This window comes from Dysidea avara, chromosome 5 (genome assembly GCF_963678975.1).
Source record: "Dysidea avara chromosome 5, odDysAvar1.4, whole genome shotgun sequence".
NCBI lineage: Eukaryota > Metazoa > Porifera > Demospongiae > Dictyoceratida > Dysideidae > Dysidea > Dysidea avara.
This window is the reverse complement of record NC_089276.1, coordinates 42101564-42118312: the sequence shown is the minus strand read 5'-3', so window position 1 is coordinate 42118312 and position 16749 is coordinate 42101564. Positions and strand designations below refer to the sequence as shown.

Genomic DNA, 16749 nt, shown 5'->3' with positions numbered 1-16749 from the left:
TAAAACACAGAAAACTAAAACACAGAAAACTAAAACACAATTTATTTATTATCAATTTGTCAAAAGACTGGGTTGTACAAAAGAACAAGCCTGCAAACGTACTCCCCACAAACACATAGCCTCGTGCCCAGACCGCTTTTTTTTCTTTTTGTGAGGGGGCAGAGAAAAAAAAGGGTCTGGTGGATCTCCAATACATTTTTTTTGTGCAGCCGGATCTACAACTTTTGGGGATCGTTGATTAGTGGTGATGAACAGCAAAGGCCTGTTAACGAAGCAACAATAGGAATACGGCGCGCATCTGCTTGGCAAGGCTACATCCTTGGGTACGCGCGCCGTATAGTAACACAAGACATTACAAAAACAATGAAACCACTAGGACTCCAAGCAGAGATAAGACTTTATACAGAACCCTGAAACTAATATCTAATGCACCCATCAAAGTTTTGTCACCCCTATGCGGGCCATAACAGGGTGATAGTGGTTTAGGCAATACTTGTAACAAGGACAGATATTTAATGAAAAAAGGAAGGAATTAGACCTACAATGTCAGGGTAGAGTTGGGTCAAATCTCCTGCTAATCCCACTCCAAATTAAGCTCCTTGCCCGCATGGCGGTAGATGGGGCAATTTTATTTGATTTATGAATTAGTTCAGTCGGCAATGCCGCTCTTCCCTGACTGAGGAAAGAAACACGAGGCAAAACTTTGATTGGTGCACAATACGAGGGGAGAGCAGCAGTACATTATAGTACAAAACTTACCTTACTCAACACGCACACGACACAAAAAAGCGAACACGCTACGAACTGTAGTAATCCCATCATCGAAATAAATCGTGAAATCCGAGTCAACGCGCAGGTACTAAATATTTTAAGGCACTTAATAAATGAAGAGACGTGATCTCTCGGTTTACTATTAGGAGCAAATCTACTATCTACCACATGCTACCAGACTAGGCGATCATCCGAAAAATTATTCATCCATGCAATTCACCATTAATAATCATTATCAGACGAAGAGCAAACAAGTCACTATTACTACAGAACATTAATATGATGATTCAATCAATTGATATAATACAAGTTAGCAGTAAGTGATTTAGTGAGGCTTCCTGATGTCCTCAGCATTGAGACATAATATCCCACGACCTCTACCAACTGGACGGGTGGGGACCTGCTGGACACCTTGAGGCTTGAATTGTTGTTTGTCCCCCAGGTCTGTCTCCTTCAATGATAGTGGCTTTAGTTGTAACATGTCACCAATGCCAGTATTGGACTCCAGTGGAAGATGATTCTTTGTTAAGGATACTTTGTAGAGAGGACACAATGTATCGGACATTACAAAACTGTAAGAGATGAACACAGCAAACAAAGAAAATAGTGTCTGATAAAGTAAATACACCTCTTTCAAAACTGGAACACCCTCCATAGCATATCAAACATTTCAATTATCCCAACACCATAAGTGACTGTTCTATTAGAGTACCTGTGTATTAAGGACACCTGGGGGTGCCCTGATTATCAAGGTGTCCTTATCATCAAGGTGTCCTTATTATCAAGGTGTCCTGACTATCAAGTTGTCCTGTCCTGTCTATCAAGATGTCCTGATTATCAAGGTGTCCTGACTATCAAGGTGTCCTGATTATCAAGGTGTCCTTATCATCAAGGTGTCCTTATTATCAAGGTGTCCTGATTATCATCAAGTTGTCCTGTCTATCAAGTTGTCCTGTCTATCAAGTTGTCCTGTCTATCAAGATGTCCTAATTATCAAGGTGTCCTGATTATCAAGGTGTCCTGATTATCAAGGTCGATTGTTACGTATCTTATAAGAGATACTTTGGGGCATACCTAATTTTCTAGATCATATTGGTGTCCTCATTTTCAAGTGTTCGCATGTTTGGAGTAATTGAACAAGCTCTGTTACCATGGAGACTTGGACAACTACATAATCCAGACGCTTAGTTTAGGTTCCAAATTATCCCTTAGTACATAAACTGACCTGGAAAATCAAGACACCTTGATGATCAGGACACCTTGATGATCAGGACACCTTGATGATCAGGACACCTTGATGATCAGGACACCTTGATGATCAGGACACCTTGATGATCAGGACACCTTGATGATCAGGACACCTTGATGATCAAGACACCTTGATGATCAGGACACCTTGATGATCAGGACACCTTGATGATCAGGTCACTACTGGTTGGTCCAAAGTGTCACAATAATTCATTAAATTAGTTAAGGGTATACCCCATATATCCCCTTGTATTAATCATCACCATGACAACTCACCAATACTTATTCACTTCCCCTAAGGCACAATTGTTATTTTCCAGGTCTTCATGATAAGAGCACCTACAAGTTACCATAGTAACTGACAACACTTATATTACACTACCGTAGTCCCAACTCATGATCATATTTAAATGTTGACAGTAAGTCGCTGACTTCAAATCTGGATAACCCTGCTCCACCAATATGTGCTGACAGATCCATGAATAATCCATTGAGCTCATAAACTTTACAAAATGGGTTCTCTCTAAGACCTGCCGAGTATAGAACGTGTGATGTAAAGCTCTAGTAATTACACAGTTACAGATCACAGCGTTATACAAAATGTAATACTGTATTCAGGGAAATGCCCAGTTGCTAAAGTAAAGCAACTATTGTACTTTGCCTTGATTTGCTGGAATTGGTGCTAAAGGTAATACAAGAATGGAATACTGCATGAAGCAGTGCTGGGAGTGCACAAGATTGATATACTCTAATAGAGCAGTCACTTAACTACTCTAATACAACATTCAGTGGGACATATAAACAAGAGTTCATAACTCTTGGTATAAGTTGGTCAATTAATTCAGTATGTCTTCATTAACACAATATTATATCTATCTATAAGAGCATAAGTCTATCTAAAATTCCTCCAATTACTGATGTAACTACAGACTTGTACAGTATCACACAGTACTGTATATTAGGGATCATGCAGAACTGGGCTTTTCAGGCCCCCTAAAACCATCCTCAATTTCCCTTCATGACAACTTGGCAGTATTGGCTAAGCACAGCCAAGCCCAAAAATGTCTTTCAACCAACCCAAACTCTTCCAAAAGTTTCTATGGAATATTAATTATTTTTCAGAATTTTATTCTGACTAACTGAACCCTTCAGCCAAGCATATCTCGACAATGGTTGATTTCTTCACCGTTCGATGTCACTTTGTCTCAGGATGTGCCTTTTCACTAACCACAGTACATACACTACACACATCATGGACTTGCTTTTGTCCTCCTTTGTGTTCTGTTCTTTTCGCTGACAATGCCGGCAAGGTGTTGATTCTCAACAACGCAATGCAGCTTCCCTGTGGCTGTGTTGGTATCCTTTAGTTTGTAATGCTGTGTAACAGACTGAAAAGAGTGAAAGCAAAGCGTAATAGCCGCTGTTCAATCTTAAGTAGTTGGGGCTTAGGGATCATCATCTATCTGGGGTTAAGCACATGTTGGCATGCCAGGAGTCGATTTTAGGCCCATTATTGTTTAACATTTACATGAATGATTTACCGACTGTTATACAGAACTGTGAACTAAATTTGTATGCTGATGACATGGAGATGCACTGTAGCAACGTTAATTTATCTTGTGCCGAACATGACCTGCAAGAAGATCTTAATTTTGTGTATTCTTGGCTTTGTGCAAACCTCTTGAGCCTTAGTATTAAGAAATCTAATGTAATGTTGGTTGGTTCACGTCAGAAACATAACTTAAATGTTACTATTGATGGCAGGCTACTATCTCGTGTCTCCTCATTTAGGTACCTTGGGCTCTACATTAATGAGAATTTAACTTGGCATGAGCATACTACAAGTGTACTGAAGAGAGTTTTGTCTAGAGTACATTGTCTTTATCGTTTGAATCCCATACCTAATGACCTACTTGGCAAGCTATATCGTGTGTTTGTGTTGCCAATATTAGACTATTGTGATGTAGTGTGGACACCTTCCTCTACCATACATTTCAAGCAACTTGAAAGACTACACACAAAATTTTCCAATTTACTATCCACTGCCTGCAGTTCTATTACTTTGACAGAGTGACGACGGTATCATACAGTAATACAAGTTTATAGAACTTTACATAGGATTTCACCACCATATCTACATGATACTTTTCATTATACTGTTGACATCACTTCTCATGTTGCTCATAATGCTCACCACTTAATTGTACCAATAGTTAGAACCACATTAATAAAGAACAGTTTTTATTTTCATGGTACACAAATATGGAGTTCGCTAAGTCCCACACTTTATGAAGCAAGGAAACTGGTAGATTTAAAATTTTATATAAGTCACTTCTATGTATGTAATTGTATGTATTTAATAACTGTATGTTTGTCAGGGCACTGCTGAAAAGCAGTATTTTTATACTCAGCAGTCTTCCCTTAAAAATGATTCAAAAGCGAACTATGTGTAGCAAAGGCGAGATCGAGATACTCTAATAGAACAGTCATCATGCGGCTACCGATAAATCACTCTAGCGATTCAGACCACTACAAGTCACCCTGTAGGGAGATCAGCTTGAAACCAATTCACCCTGTAGAGAGTTCAGCCACAAACAAATCACCCTATAGAGAGTTCAGCTAAAAACAAATCACCCTGTAGAGAGTTCAGCCACAAATAAATCATCTTGTAAGAGTTCAGTTACAAACAAATTATCTTGTACAGTTCAGTTACAAACAAATCACCCTGTAGAGAGTTCAGTTACAAACAAATCACCCTGTAGAGAGTTCAGTTACAAACAAATCACCCTGTAGAGAGTTCAGATATCCCTGCAGATAGTTCAGCTAGAAACAAGCCACCCTCTAGAGAGAATCCTGTAGAGAGTTTGGCTATATTTCAAGTCACCCAGTAGAGAGATCAGCTGCAAACAAGAATTTGCATGTAATAAATATATATATATAAATATACATGTAGATATATATACATGTAGATATATATAATAGTTATACGGGCACAATGTGGAGTCTATGAAATTTATAAACCCGAAGGCCCGGGCTGTAGCGCACGAGCGAAGCGAGGGCGCTACTAAGGGCCTGAGGGTTTATAAATTTCATAGACTCCACATTGTGCCCGTATAACTGCTTTAGACTCTATTTCACATTACACTCAGATCACTTACCTCATCCATGGCTGTTTCTACTGTAGGCTCGGAAAAAGCGGCTGGTTTTCTTACGATAATACTAGCGCCATGGCAACTATGCGTCCTCACGTGACTAAATAATCGCGCTCGTTAAATCACTGCACGTGAACAACGCATAGCGATTGGACAAATCCGATTTTGAGCATATGTCATATTGTGCTTAAAGGCGTGGAGTATATTAGAAAACAAGGTGGAGTATATGAGATTTATTACCCACCCAAAACAGCCTAAATAGAGTCTATATACATGTAGATATATATACATGTAGATATATATATATCATTTATATATTTACTGATAAATCTACAGTATTAAAAATCTGCATTTAAATTTTTTTCTTCTTGTGGTCGAAAAAAAAGATAGGTTTAAAAAGACAGGTTTAAAAAGATAGGTTTAAAAAGACAGGTTTAAAAAGATAGGTTTAAAAAGACAGGTTTAAAAAGATAGGTTTAAAAAGATAGGTTTAAAAAGATAGGTTTAAAAAGACAGGTTTTAAAAGATAGGTTTAAAAAGACAGGTTTTAAAAGATAGGTTTAAAAAGACAGGTTTAAAAAGACAGGTTTAAAAAGACAGGTTTTAAAAGATAGGTTTAAAAAGACAGGTTTAAAAAGACAGGTTTAAAAAGACAGGTTTAAAAAGACAGGTTTAAAAAGACAGGTTTTAAAAGATAGGTTTTAAAAGACAGGTTTAAAAAGACAGGTTTTAAAAGACAGGTTAAAAAAGACAGGTTTTAAAAGATAGGTTTTAAAAGATAGGTTTAAAAAGACAGGTTTTAAAAGATAGGTTTAAAAAGACAGGTTTAAAAAGACAGGTTTTAAAAGATAGGTTTAAAAAGACAGGTTTAAAAAGACAGGTTTTAAAAGACAGGTTTAAAAAGACAGGTTTAAAAAGATAGGTTTAAAAAGACAGGTTTAAAAAGACAGGTTTAAAAGACAGGTTTAAAAAGACAGGTTTTAAAAGACAGGTTTAAAAAGACAGGTTTAAAAAGACAGGTTTAAAAAGACAGGTTTTAAAAGACAGGTTTAAAAAGACAGGTTTTAAAAGATAGGTTTAAAAAGACAGGTTTAAAAAGACAGGTTTAAAAAGACAGGTTTAAAAAGACAGGTTTAAAAAGACAGGTTTAAAAAGACAGGTTTAAAAAGACAGGTTTTAAAAGATAGGTTTAAAAAGACAGGTTTAAAAAGACAGGTTTAAAAAGACAGGTTTAAAAAGACAGGTTTAAAAAGACAGGTTTTAAAAGATAGGTTTAAAAAGATAGGTTTAAAAAGACAGGTTTTAAAAGATAGGTTTAAAAAGATAGGTTTTAAAAGATAGGTTTAAAAAGACAGGTTTAAAAAGACAGGTTTTAAAAGATAGGTTTAAAAAAGACAGGTTTAAAAAGACAGGTTTTAAAAGATAGGTTTAAAAAGACAGGTTTTAAAAGATAGGTTTAAAAAGACAGGTTTTAAAAGATAGGTTTAAAAAGACAGGTTTAAAAAGACAGGTTTTAAAAGATAGGTTTAAAAAGACAGGTTTTAAAAGATAGGTTTAAAAAGACAGGTTTTAAAAGATAGGTTTAAAAAGACAGGTTTAAAAAGACAGGTTTTAAAAGATAGGTTTAAAAAGACAGGTTTAAAAAGACAGGTTTAAAAAGACAGGTTTTAAAAGATAGGTTTTAAAAGACAGGTTTTAAAAGATAGGTTTTAAAAGATAGGTTTAAAAAGACAGGTTTTAAAAGATAGGTTTAAAAAGACAGGTTTAAAAAGACAGGTTTAAAAAGACAGGTTTAAAAAGATAGGTTTAAAAAGACAGGTTTTAAAAGATAGGTTTAAAAAGACAGGTTTAAAAAGACAGGTTTTAAAAGATAGGTTTAAAAAGACAGGTTTAAAAAGACAGGTTTTAAAAGATAGGTTTAAAAAGACAGGTTTTAAAAGATAGGTTTTAAAAGACAGGTTTAAAAAGACAGGTTTTAAAAGATAGGTTTTAAAAGATAGGTTTAAAAAGACAGGTTTTAAAAGATAGGTTTAAAAAGACAGGTTTAAAAAGACAGGTTTTAAAAGATAGGTTTAAAAAGATAGGTTTAAAAAGACAGGTTTTAAAAGATAGGTTTAAAAAGACAGGTTTTAAAAGATAGGTTTAAAAAGACAGGTTTTAAAAGACAGGTTTAAAAAGACAGGTTTAAAAAGACAGGTTTTAAAAGATAGGTTTAAAAAGACAGGTTTAAAAAGATAGGTTTAAAAAGCCCCAAAGCTGGCCATAGGCCGGCTTTGGGGTATACAAATACAAAAAGAAGTGAAATCTAATCCAAAACAGCCAAGCTGTAAAAAAAAAGTGCGGCCCCCAAAAAGGCAATGGTGAAAAAAGATGTGAAATCCAAGGTGGCGGCCAAGAAATGGCTGTGATGATAGGTTAATGGCAAGAATTTTAATGATGACAATTCAGGTGAATTTGGGGCCGGATCCTAGTGGAACTTGGAGGAAACAACACAAATTCACCTGAATTGTCATTATTAAATTTTTTGCCATTAACCTACCATCACAGTTATTTCTTGGCCGCCACCTTGGATTTCACTTTTCACCATAGCCTTTTTGGGGACCAGACTCTTGTACAGCTGGATTAGATCATAATCTACCAGAACAAATAGCAATGAATAATCAGTCAGAGAAATCTCTATGGAGATGACGGACAAGCTACAGAAGTTCATGTAATACAATACAGCGTGGCTAACATGTAGAACAGCGGTGATTTGACTGTATACAAATACAACACTTAACAAATCTGAAACACACCCGATTAATACCACATCATTGTTTGCTGTAACTATCTCAGCTAAATATTATAAAAAGCATATCCATATAAGGACAACTATGTTGGTCCCAACTAGTCTGGTTAACCCCTGGAAGAGAACACTTTTATGATCCAAAGATTGTTGTTCTGTACTGTTCTGTACTGTGTGAGGTTTCACTGTTCAAACAACACCACATACAGCTGGTACCAAACAAATAACAGTTGTTACAACCCCAATTGCTCATAATACTGGCAGTATCACCTCAACATTAGGGCCTGTCTCATAAACACTTAGCCATTAGGCATATACAACATGGCTACGTGACAACAGAAATAAACTCCATATTTCAAATAAATGCCTGGTATAGCTGTGAGGCTTTCATCACTGTAGTTGATTACCAGTTCCTGTCAATTGTAAATGATTACCGTATGGAGGAAGACTTTGGCAGGGATAAACTTTGTCGAACAGCAAGTTAAATTGCATTTGGTGAATTATACTTTGGCAAATTCAAATGCAATGTTTAGTTATAAAGACGCTAATCTGAGGAGCTACAAGTAATTAGCGGGTTAAACTTTGGCAGCAAGTCACCAAATTCGCCACCAAAGTTTTCCCCTGCAAAAGTTTCCCTCCATACGGTATATATTCCCTCCATACGGTATTATATTCCCTCCATATGGTATAAACACACATCATTCAACAAGATCACCACTGCTCTTGTTACAAGTCTTGATACAACAACGAGCTATTCACAAGTTTCTCAAGATACGACTGTCAAAGTTTGGACAGGAAAGCAATAGTAAATAAGCTGCAGTTGTCTGGAAGCCAATACTTGCCTCCACCCAGTAGTGGCGAATTTTAAAAAAAGAGCCATTTCAAATCTTTGTAAGGCTAATGCATGAACCATGAACAAAACACCAGATAAGAGAAATAGATAACAAGTTTGATTTTAAGAAATATGTAAAAATCTGCATATAAAAACACTTGGTCTTGTCATATAGTGGCTGGTCTGGCTGGGGTGAAAAGCTGCTTGAAGGAATAAACTCCTGGCTAGGCCATAATTAAGGTATACACTAACTGTCGGGTCTCACCTGCCATAAATGATAGCCATTGTAAACAACACTCTGCAACAAACGCTGACTCTTTCTACACAATAGTACACATGTAATATTGACCCCCAGGGGGTTGACGCATTCAGACAACCTTAACAAACAGTGGGGGAAATCCCGTGTGATCATGAGATACAAACTTCATCATTCCATCAACAAGTGACCGATAATCACTAACAGATTGCTTGTCTAACCCTTCTGGTGGAATCTCATGTGTCTGCTCGGCTAGTGATAATAATAACATCTAACAAATTATGAATTGGTTAGAACTTACAGTGTAGTTTAGCTTGATAACGGAATCCTGTAGGTATCCTTCCTGCAAAAACAACATGTTAGATAACTACTACTGTACAATAACAACATGTTAGATAACTACTACTGTACAATAACATCATGTTAGATAACTACTACTGTACAATAACAACATGTTAGATAACTACTACTGTACAATAACAACATGTTAGATAACTACTACTGTACAATAACAACATGTTAGATAACTACTACTGTACAATAACAACATGTTAGATAACTACTACTGTACAATAACAACATGTTAGATAACTACTACTGTACAATAACAACATGTTAGATAACTACTACTGTACAATAACATCATGTTAGATAACTACTACTGTACAATAACAACATGTTAGATAACTACTACTGTACAATAACAACATGTTAGATAACTACTACTGTACAATAACAACATGTTAGATAACTACTACTGTACAATAACAACATGTTAGATAACTACTACTGTACAATAACAACATGTTAGATAACTACTACTGTACAATAACAACATGTTAGATAACTACTACTGTACAATAACAACATGTTAGATAACTACTACTGTACAATAACAACATGTTAGATAACTACTACTGTACAATAACAACATGTTAGATAACTACTACTGTACAATAACAACATGTTAGATAACTACTACTGTACAATAACAACATGTTAGATAACTACTACTGTACAATAACAACATGTTAGATAACTACTACTGTACAATAACAACATGTTAGATAACTACTACTGTACAATAACAACATGTTAGATAACTACTACTGTACAATAACAACATGTTAGATAACTACTACTGTACAATAACAACATGTTAGATAACTACTACTGTACAATAACAACATGTTAGATAACTACTACTGTACAATAACAACATGTTAGATAACTACTACTGTACAATAACAACATGTTAGATAACTACTACTGTACAATAACAACATGTTAGATAACTACTACTGTACAATAACAACATGTTAGATAACTACTACTGTACAATAACAAATAACATCATGTCAGTACAAATCCTGGAGGTGTTGCACACATCAAGGTACGGAATACCTAAAAACACAGAAGGATCTACTGGTACAAATCATGAAGTGTTGTAACGGGATCACATGAGGTGTTGTAAGGGGATCACATGATGTATTGTAAGGGGATCACATGGGATAGTTATAAAAAACGGAATCGAAATGGGAAACGAAACGAAACGAAATCAGCCTACAGTCTAGTGGAGGACAATCACAATATTATGCACAGTTACACTATAATATATGCACGCAGTACCTGTTTATGTATCAAGCAAGACTCCAGGTGGAAGATTTCTCTGCAGACAAGTCTGAAGCCATGCCTTTAAGAAAGGGATGAAGCCATCTGTAGCTACTATGGCACACCTCTTATAAAAGTGGTCAATGCACAGAACTTTTCTATTGTAGAGTCGCAGGCGTTTGATATCTCTAATCGATAAGCGCCGTGCAGAGAAATCTGCCACCTGGAGTCTTGCTTGATGCATGTACAGGTATCAATTAAAGTGCGTGCATACAATACAGTATAACTGTGCATAATACAGTGATTGTCCTCCACTAAACTGTAGGCTGATTTTGTTTCGTTTCGTTTCCCATTTTGATTCCATTTTTTATAACTATCCGATCACATGGGGTGTTGTAAGGGGATCACATGATGTATTGTAAGGGGATCACATGGAGTGTTGTAAGAGGATCACATGAGGTGTTGTAAGGGGATCACATGATGTATTGTAAGGGGATCACATGAGGTGTTGTAAGAGGATCACATGAGGTGTTGTAAGGGGATCACATGATGTATTGTAAGGGGAGCACATGGAGTGTTGTAAGAGGATCACATGAGGTGTTGTAAGGGGATCACATGGGGTGTTGTAAGGGGATCACATGAGGTGTTGTAAGGGATCACACAAGGTGTTGTTAGGGGATCGAATGAGGTGGGGTTATTGCAAAAAGTGGCCTTGGGCCTTAGATCTTGGTGATTACGAGAACATTAGTAGAGTATGCTACTATGCATTATTGTTGCCTCGCGTAGACTTGTGTGTTAGACGCATAGAACCATAAGAGAGATCGATACTCTCTAATACAACAGTCACCTACATGTTTTTATAATAAAATACTCTAATAGAGCATTCGCAAATTAAGCTGTATGGCTGCATTTAAACTGATATGGTAAGAAATACCAGCCTGGCTTGTTTACTCAGTTGAATACTGCTACTACATGTAACTACTCATAGATTATATAATCTATGGACTACCTTACAGTACTGAACCTCAGAAAAGTAATCTACATACCATGCTCTGTAGCTAGCTACCAGATAATCCATGAAACAGGCAGGCTACAATATGAACAGACCAACCGTATTGACTCTACGGCATGTGTAGCTAGGATTCTATATGAGATTCTACATTATAGTCTGTATGTCCGCTTAATTTGCAAATGCTCTATTAGAGTATTTCACTATAAAAACATGTAGGTGACTGTTGTATTAGAGAGTATCGATCTCTGTTATGGTATCACACTCTACTAATGTTCTCGTGATCACCAAGATCTAAGGCCACATGGCCAAAGGCCACAAGGCCACTTTTTGCAATAACCCGTTGTAAGGGGATCACATTGGGTGTTGTAAGGGGATCACATTGGGTGTTGTAAGGGGATCATACATAAAGCTGAACAGTAAGCTCCCACAATGTATCCACCATGCACCCCAGTGTTAAGCTAGTGTGTACCACTCAGTGTACACACACAACACATATCAATGTGATATCCCTCCTCACCTGGGTGAATTAGAGTGTGCCACACTTTCTGTCTTCCTTCCTTTAAGGAGTACTCCATTAAAGCCATCTCTACTGGAGGATACCTCAAGTGACGATCAACATCTTCTACGTGACACAAGTATTGGAAGGCCACAAAGTAGAACTTGAGGAATATTACATCTAACAAACAATTGGTTATCACGTTACCATGGTGACCACCCTCCCCTCACCCTTGCCATGCCACTCTTTCTTCAATAACTCTCTCTCCACTCGACGTCTTTCTTCTAGTTCAGCTACCACATCAACTCTCTCCTGTAATAATGACAACATGTAAGGTGTATGTGCGTGTGTGTGTGTGTGTGTGTGTGTGTAGTGTAGTGTATGTGTGTAGTGTAGTGTAGTGTGTGTGTGTAGTGTGTGTGTGTAGTGTAGTGTAGTGTAGTGTGTGTGTGTAGTGTGAGTGTGTGTGTGTGTTTGTGTGTCTGTCTGTCTGTCTGTCTGTGTCCAGTCTACTCAGCTGTTTAAATGGGGACCTGGTGGCCTGGTGTCAACTGGGGAAGCAGCCCACTGTAACATCAATGGGTACCTGACGTCAACTGGGTAAGCAAATGCTCAACTATCCTTGTCTCCCTTAGTGGTGTTGGGGTCGTTGTGGAACTTTAGGTTCCACGACCTCTCTCCATGAGACCTGGACAGTCCTCCTGTGGGTTACTAGCCCTGCCCCAGGAGGATTTGCCTGCACAAGGCTCAAGTGCCTGAGTGGTGCACAGGTATCCTAATGCTGGTTCACTGGGAGGCAATAGCTATGTTTCGCATGGCTGCTGGAGGCTTTGCTTTTTGCTATTGTGTGTGTGTGTGTTGTGTGTGTTGTGTGTGTGTGTGTGTGTGTGTGTGTGTGTGTGTGTGTGTGTGTGTGTGTGTGTGTGTGTGTGTGTGTGTGTGTGTGTGTATGAGTAACAATCAGTAGACCATCATACAGTACAGTAGTACTGTATATTAGGGATCATGCAGTTTTGGGCTTTCTTGTCCAAAAATATCACCAGCCTCAAATTTCCTTCATAACAGCTTGGCAGTATTGGTTAGACATAGCCAAGTCCAAAAAATGCCTTCAGAGTGACCCAAACCCTTCCAACAAGTTTCTACGAAATTTAAAAAAAAAATTTATTTAAGAGAATTTTATTCTGACTAACTAGCTAACAAACTAACTAACTAACAAACTAACTAACTAACTAATTAACTGATGCCTTCAGCCAAGCATAACTCGACAATGGATAAGGCTATGGGCTTGATTTTTTCACTGTTCGATGTCACTTCGTCCCGAGACATGCCTTTTCGCCAACTGCAGTATGTACAATTCACGTATCATGGACTTACCTTTGTCCTCCTTTGTGTTCCAGTTCTTTTTGCTAACAACGCAAGGTGTCGATTTGTGATAGCGTGGTGCAACTTCCATCTTGCTGTGTCATGCTTTTCTCCCACATTTTCCGTAGTGACTGGATTCATTGCAGAGAAGTTTCTTGTACAGTTCTTCGTTTGTAACGCTGTGTAACGAGTGGAGCATAGCTACAAACATAGCTACATAATGGCCACCTCACTTTTCAGTGTGTAAATGATTATTGGGATGCACGTTCAGGCGCAAATTATTTTATGGAACACCTGGCACCATTCTTTCTTTTAATGTGGTACACGTGGATTCAGTAGTCATAATTGTGTTATTAAAAAAGTAAACAAACAAGTAGAAGGAAAAATTAGGAATTTTAAGCTGGATTAGGGATCAAAGAACAAAAAAGCAGGGAAACAAGGGAACAGCTAAAAAGTTGTGAAACAAGGGAGGTTGTCTATACCTGCAGATATACTAGTGGACATGTAATCCCTAATTCAGTCATGGTTATAGACTGAAGAGTAGGGATTAGATGTCCACTAGTATATCTGCAGGTATAGGCAACCTCCCTTGTTTCACAACTTTCAGTTCCCTGCTTATTTTTGTTCTTTGATCCCTAATCCAGCTTAAAATTCCTCCTTCTACTTGTGTATACAGCATGTATATTACTTAATCACTATAACTTACTGATAAGGGTATTCCAGTGTTGTCAAGTCGTCCTGGTCTTGGTAACGGGTTAACACCCGCCCCTCCTCCACCTGCAGCCTTCTCATGTTTAGCTCTTAACTTGTAATGCTCTTTCTGTGCCTCAGGCAGTTTCTATAACACACACAATGATAGGCATGTGGTAATTTCATCCACAACACTTCACAGAGATCATACTAGCACCTGACCCTCATTATTTACTAATAGACTTTATCTCCACTGACGTCACAACATAAAAATGGTGGCAATAGTCAGTGCACTTTGGACAGGGTAGAGATAACCTTTTACTATGACAACGTTTATGTACAGCAACAAGGGGCAAAGTGAGGCATACAAACTTACAGGATAATTTGTATCTATTTCAAAAGTTTTGTCCTGGATTCATCTGGTGGGAAAGCTGCAAACAAAGTTCATTTTGGTTGCTATGAATGAACAAGTGACAAAATGTCCACACTAACATCACCATTTTGTCAGTCATGTCATTAATGAAGATAACATACATTATAGTTTGTCTGAAACTACATAACATTATCGTTCCACTGCCTCTGTTGAGCTATTTATTTGTAACTGTTAAAACACACTGTAGATCAGCTATTCTAGCCCATGTTCTAGCCTGTGTTCTAGCCTGTGTTCTAGGAGCAATTCAAGTCTGCAGGATGTGATGAGGTATTGGTTAAACGATTACCTCTTGCCCACCTCATGTAAAGCTTCTCCAGTGATTAGTTGGCTATAAATGCTGTGAGCGCTGCAGTATAACTGTAACTATTAATAGGCTGTGATGTTGTAATCATTGTAACTATTAATAGGCTGTGATGTTGTAATCATTGTAACTATTAATAGGCTGTGATGTTGTAATCATGCGTGATGTAATAGTGATTGTAAGTAAGTGTTAGAAAGTATCCTATAATTGTACGGCTATAAAGTCTGTACTGTTGTACAATGTTATCAGTCTATGATCAGTCTTCAATAGAGGTAACGGCAACAATAATACAAGCGCTTGTGTGTAAACAGCATAAATTGTGCCCCCCTGGTTGTCTTAATAGAATTGTAAGGAGCCCCCTATCCCTGTAGTAATGAACTCTGGCATAACATCATTTACACACACAACTGTTAATTGGCAATGAAACATCCCATATCATAATTGAATACGTGCTAATGATTCAAGACAAAAACTTGGCACACAGGCAGGGCTTCAATTCTCATTATCTGTTGTCGTATGTTCTTGTACCTAGACCCTTTTTCCACCCATACAACGTAACGTGTTTGAACTACTGACTCACGTTCCACTCAGCAGCAGCAATCACGGGCATGTCCTTCATAGAGACCACTTTGCCTTGTTCTCTGAGTTGTTGCTGCTTATCCAACATGAAGAAATAGAACGCGTTACGTTGTTTCTTCGGCATCGTCTCAGAGATCACTGCCTTCACCACACGGAATAATCGATTGTGGGTTCTTCAAGTTTAATAGACTTGCCAGCCACACTACAGCAGTAAGTACCGTCTACATTAGGGGACTAACTTTACCCGGAATAGGAACAGGCGCGAATACTGTATTCCGGAACTAAACTTTGCGTATACATAGTGCACGTGGTCATCCACGTCCTCATTCACAGCGGTGGTGAACCTGAGAGCCAGCGGTAAACCTGAGAGCTCCAGGCTTCATTGAAAACTCTTCGAAGTGTGATCAACGCTGCTGCAATGGAAAAAGGTGATAAAGTGAGTGAAACTAGCTAGCTATGTTCTCGGCTTGCGCTATGTATAAACGTGGGGAAGCCGGGAAGCCGGCTGTTTGTGACTGGCTGTTTGTGACTGGCTGTTTCCCTAGACCACTGACATCCTATGCAGCTACTGTTGTCTTATTTGGATTGTGGTCTTGAGATGGTTTTTTTTCCCCTTGAGCTGGTGGTAGTTAGTTTTATCATAGATAGTAGCTATATTCTACGTAGGTAGGTACGTAGAATATACTATCTATGATTTTATTGAGTCCACCATGCAGCTCAGTGTAAGTCTATATCTACAGAGGGTTTACTGGGAAAAATCCATAGCTACATGGCAAACCCCATGCAACTGCTGCACAGTATTAATAACCACAGAAGCTGGTTCAGTCAACAATGTTGTCTTGTATGAGGTAGCTATGTATGTATCAGTCACTGCTATAACCGACAGAGTCCATATAACAGTTTTCTGGCACTGATATACTAACCAGTGCTGGAGGTGGTGGCAAGAGTTAGTCCATCCAGTCTAGTATCAGTTATTATCTACCTAAGATTGACAGCAGTCAGCACTGCAACTCACACGCTGCTATAGAGGTTATCCCCCCAGATAGCTGCTATCAAGAGTTCATATATATATATATTACGAACTCTTGCTACTATCCATTGAGAACAGCACAACTATGCTGCTAACCTTTTGATGCACAATTGGACAACCCAGCTGGCTAGCTAATATTAACTCTATAATGTGTTTATACATTAGTAATTACTTTACCTCATTACAGTTAG

The 16749-nt window shown here is 37.8% G+C and overlaps 3 protein-coding genes across 4 annotated transcripts in view; 1 reads left to right on the top strand and 2 right to left on the bottom strand.

Moving 5' to 3' along the window:
• The window catches only part of LOC136256984 (ER membrane protein complex subunit 10-like), a 61692-nt gene extending 60829 nt beyond the window's left edge, over positions 1-863 (bottom strand). Inside the window, exon 1 of the mRNA XM_066050075.1 lies at positions 760-863. Coding sequence (XP_065906147.1) covers positions 760-822 — 63 coding nt within the window. The 5' untranslated portion in view covers positions 823-863. The remainder of the gene's footprint in view (positions 1-759) is intronic.
• A 123-nt stretch (positions 864-986) lies between these two features.
• Positions 987-15838, bottom strand: LOC136256982 (protein maelstrom homolog). The gene is made up of 10 exons (XM_066050072.1): positions 15530-15838; positions 14232-14363; positions 12394-12475; positions 12185-12343; positions 9346-9387; positions 9166-9296; positions 9054-9108; positions 2402-2549; positions 2296-2358; positions 987-1343 (listed from the first exon to the last, which is right to left on the bottom strand). The coding sequence occupies exons 1-10, from the start codon at positions 15650-15652 to the stop codon at positions 1097-1099; spliced, it is 1182 nt and encodes a 393-aa protein (XP_065906144.1). The 5' UTR covers positions 15653-15838; the 3' UTR covers positions 987-1096.
• The window catches only part of LOC136256981 (bis(5'-adenosyl)-triphosphatase enpp4-like), a 72420-nt gene continuing 71398 nt past the window's right edge, over positions 15728-16749 (top strand). Inside the window, exon 1 of one of the 2 annotated variants that reach the window (XM_066050071.1) lies at positions 15728-15956. Coding sequence is in view for 1 of the 2 variants with exons in the window: in XM_066050068.1 (XP_065906140.1) it covers positions 15947-15964 (18 nt within the window). In the remaining variant the exon portion in view is untranslated. Of the gene's footprint in view, positions 15965-16749 lie in introns of both variants that reach the window. The other variant, XM_066050068.1, reaches the window with a different exon arrangement.

Bases quoted from the DNA above. Each gene is read 5' to 3' on its own strand.
- LOC136256982 (XM_066050072.1), bottom strand. From the start codon at position 15,652: ATGCCGAAGAAACAACGTAACGCGTTCTATTTCTTCATGTTGGATAAG. The intron at 14,364-15,529 runs GTGAGTCAGTAG...TGTGTGTTATAG, and splicing joins TTGCTGCTGCTGAGTGGAAC to AAACTGCCTGAGGCACAGAA. The intron at 9,388-12,184 runs GTGAGGAGGGAT...TTGTTTTTGCAG, and splicing joins GCACACTCTAATTCACCCAG to GAAGGATACCTACAGGATTC.